Here is a 4,023-nt window from a genome sequence, read left to right as displayed (position 1 = left end):
TCATGTAACCAAGTAAGTTTATTGTAGAAATCCTTGGAGACAAGTTCCAGCCCCAGTTAGGATAAGGAATTTGGGACTAGAGAACCATTGTGAGATACGCAGTTTGCCTTCACAGACTCAAAATAACTTCTGAACAAAATGATGATGGTCTTGTATGCTCCATTCTCAGAAGAACCAGAGCTTGGGCAGTAATCCTGTTCTCCAAGTCCCTCCCACAACCAGCCAGGGGAACAACAGTATATTCCGAGCATTAATCCAGCAGGCATATTGAGATTAGTCAGTCCAGAGGCACTCATATGGAGTATGCAAGGGTTGGAGTGCCAGGAAGCCTTCTGGGCACACACTGACCGCCTGGCACATTAGGCTGATTTCAGCAGGGCTAACCACTGCTCCCAGCACGTTTCTGCACTCGCAGAACAGCCCTAGGTTGAATCTTCATAGAATGTCTTTGCCATGGCGTGAGCCACTTTCACCACTTTCTTCTCCTTGGCATCCGGGCCCATGTTGCTGCGGGCTACTTTGATCCAGTACTGCTCCGTCCTGGACAGATAGTCTGCATGCTTCTCATCAGCCTGAACAGATGGGTGTTGCTCCTCTCCTGGTACACAACAGCAGGGAGGAAGAGAGAAAGAGAGGTCACATACAGCTAATGAAGGCAATCTGCTCTCCCATGTGTCAACTCAGCCATGGCTGTGCTTCAGCTTGTGTTTAAATGGAATAGCCTAAAAACCTATCAGGAGCCAAAGCAATTTCTCCTTTACTCCTTAAGAAGCACGCACTATGAAAACCTTGCTTTTGCTGAAAAACTGACCTGAATGCCAGTGAGGTCAGTGACACCAATGAGTGCTGTATTTTATGTCAGTATGAAGGAAACATTCTTCTTGTTACCTTCTTCATCCTCACTATCCTCTTCAGAGCTCTCTTCTTCTTCTTCTCCTCCTTCTGCACCTTCTATATCCTCCTCCTCTTCATCTGACTCTGACTCCTCCAGCCATTCTTGTGTTTCTTAGGTGAGAAAGAAGAAATAAGTTGGGGACAGTAGGGAGAGATCTAACATGGACAGGAAGAAGTGAACAGCACAGAACAGCTGTGGAAGACAAGCTGGTAAGAGTCAAATCTCCTCCCAGCTCCAAAATTACCAGTAAAACTCCTTCCTTTCTGCCCTTTATCCATTGCACACATGCAGACCATGAGATTGCACAGCAGAGCTAAGGTTAGAACCAGCCATCAGTGAAGAAAGATGCTCGGTTTACATGCCTTGATTTTTGAAGCAGACAGACCAGAGTTCATATTCTACAGCCATTACAAAGCTCTGGACAAGAGCTTTTGTGACAAGACCACAGGCTTTTGTGGTAGTAGAGACTACAAGACACTGCATATCACATACTTTCAAGCTATTTCCTTCCAGGAATAAAATAGAGCACTGCTGGAAACAACATCCCAGCCTTTATTGCAATAGTCACACAGCCCCCCTGCCGCCAGAGCTTACTCGGGTCAATCTCCACCAGCACTTTCCACTCTTCCATCTTGTGCAGGTCGATGCTGTAGAGGTCACTGAGGGTGAACTGGCGATCGCCCACCTCAAACATCCCTCCATACACATACAGAACCCCATGCTTCACTGCCAGCATGGCGTTTGAACGTGGGCACGGTTCCACTTGCGGGCCCAAGGCTGCGCCTTCCTCCTCCTCCTCCTCCTCCGATTCAGACCTCTCCTTCTCATCTGCAGGCCCACAGATCACCTGCTTGATCGTCATGACAGTTCCATCTTCTGCCACCACCTCTTTGACCATTTCCACCGGGCCTTGCAGGGTTTGCTTCTCTACCTCATCATCTCCACCGTCTGTCTCAGCTCGTCTGCCACGTCTTCGCTTCCTCTTCTCTGACTTCGATCCCTGTTAATAAGAACAAGGAGCAGAGGCAGACTGCGTGTGAACTGGGTGTAGCTAATAGCACAGAGCAGTTAATACAATACTACAGATGCTGCTGTGAGGGAATGGGGAGAATTCAATTATTTTTCACTAGAATTGTAAGTCTTGGATGATAGCTACAACCTCCTACTAAGCATGAACTTCTACCAGCCATAAAACAGGCAGCAGTGAAACCTCTGGAGAACCTACAGCATGGAGCAGCCACATCTATTAATGGCAGAACTGCTGGGGAGAGGGAAGACAGCTCTCTTGTTCTGTATCTTGCAGGTGTACACACACACACACACAGTCCACTGGTCTCTGACAGGAGCAAAAGTAAATAACCCATCATTTTGTGAAATCAAAACAATTGCTGGGTGCTAAATTACAGTGCATTATCAGGAAGCACTCCAGGTCTTCAAAGCATTGTGTAAAAAGGATAGGAAACAGCTAGGAAGGTAGAAGCAAACACCTGAGAGGATGTTTGCCTCTTATTATGTGATTGACATCTCTTTTTTGAGGACGCAGCAAGAAACAGTAGGGATGAAAAGAAAGAAGGTCATTTGCACCTTGCTTCCTCCTTGAGAGTGGTTCAAACAAAGCCAAAGATCTGAGGGCCGCATTTCTGAATTTCTCATGAGCCAAGGGTCAATACTTCATCCCTTCTGCCAGGTCATTGACAACAGAGAAAAGAGGGAGGCTATTTTATCCCAATGCAACACAAGACCTTTTCACAATAGCTTTTACTGAACTAGCTCACATCAGACTTAGACTGGAGCCAGCCTCCAGTAAAACACCAGAATTGTTTTCATGCTGCTTTGCTTCATTTTGCATTACACAACAAGAGGGCACATGCAGACTGACTCTCAAAGGAAGAGGACTGCTTCCTGACCCGCTCTTCCTTAGTGCATATGCAGCCATTGGGGCTCAGAGGTTTCCTCTCTCCCCATATGACAGTCTGCATCACACAGTGAAAGCAGGGTATGGAAAATACAAGGGGCTATGTGGAGAGGAAGGAGAAGGGCAGCATAACATCAGAAAATTCAATGTGGAAACAAAAACCTGCTAAGCTGCACATCCCCAACATCATCCTGACAGCTTTTCCCATCTCCACAGCCAATCAGACACAGATGAAAGCAGCAAACAGACCTGGTGGCTCAGCCTTGACATAGAGGCTTTGCCCACACTGTCAAAATGAGGCCAGAAAAGGTTGAGACAAAGGAGATCAAGGAGAATGAAGTGAAGACAATTGTGTAGTTCTTAAACAAGACCTTTAGCTGTCCAGGAAACCAACGGTTTTTCCCAATATCATAGAAATAAATATCATTGAAGAAGTCCCCTTCAATGCTCTCTTCCTCTTCTTCATCGTGCACACCTCCAAACAGAAGGGAACGATTATTGGGACCAATTGCCACGGAGAAGCCAGACCTGGGAATGGGTTTCACACCAGATGGGTTGAGTCGAGTCCATACCCACTTATCTGGTAATGGATAAAAACAGACAGAATTATCAGCAAAAGAGAATCCTGATGATTTTTACATCTTCCAAGACCCTTCAGTTCTCCAGCAATCTTTTCAAGCATCACAACAACCCATTTTAGACGTGCTCAAAACTGCACTGCTCGTGTTCAGCAATCATGTAAATCAGAACCACTCGCATTTCCACTTCAATCACCCAAGCAATCCACACACTTCCTTCTACCCTTAGAAAGCAGCTGTGTTTCCAACAAAAGCAAATGAAGAAAGCTGTCTGCAGGGTGTGATTTCTGGAGCAAGGGGCCTCATGAAAGGTACACAACCTTTACAGGAAGCTGGAGTTCAAACCAGGATTGATTATAGCCCAGGACACCAAGGGAAGGTGCTCTGGTTACCCCACAGTTTCAATACGGTGTCAATTCTCTCCACATGAATTTCCTATTTCAGTATCTTCTCTGTCATTTTGCACCGCTGCCTTAACCCCAAGAACAGCCACAGTTTATTTTAAGGAGCCCCAAATGTTAAAAAAAAAAAACATTATAATAATAAAATACCCAGGAGAGGGAGACAGCTTGTGCTCCAAGCCCTCTGCCTTCCCTTCCTTTCCCTTCCCTTCCTTTCCCTTCCCTTCCTTTCCC

The 4,023-nt window shown here is 46.1% G+C and overlaps 1 protein-coding gene across 7 annotated transcripts in view; it reads right to left on the bottom strand.

Moving 5' to 3' along the window:
* Nucleotides 1–4,023, bottom strand: part of KLHDC4 (kelch domain containing 4) — a 27,617-nt gene continuing 23,594 nt past the window's right edge. For all 7 annotated transcript variants that reach the window (XM_042885955.1, XM_042885956.1, XM_042885958.1 and 4 more), the window contains 4 exons: nt 3,182–3,390; nt 1,490–1,895; nt 889–1,005; nt 1–598 (listed from right to left, as the gene is read on the bottom strand). In XM_042885955.1, coding sequence (XP_042741889.1) covers nt 423–598; nt 889–1,005; nt 1,490–1,895; nt 3,182–3,390 — 908 coding nt within the window. In that variant the 3' untranslated portion in view covers nt 1–422. The remainder of the gene's footprint in view (nt 599–888; nt 1,006–1,489; nt 1,896–3,181; nt 3,391–4,023) is intronic.

This window comes from Lagopus leucura, unplaced genomic scaffold (assembly GCF_019238085.1).
Source record: "Lagopus leucura isolate 7727_CA_CO unplaced genomic scaffold, USGS_WTPT01 Super-Scaffold_100053, whole genome shotgun sequence".
Lineage (NCBI taxonomy): Eukaryota > Metazoa > Chordata > Aves > Galliformes > Phasianidae > Lagopus > Lagopus leucura.
The sequence above is the reverse complement of the archived record's forward strand: the minus strand, read 5'-3'. Positions and strand labels throughout refer to the sequence as shown.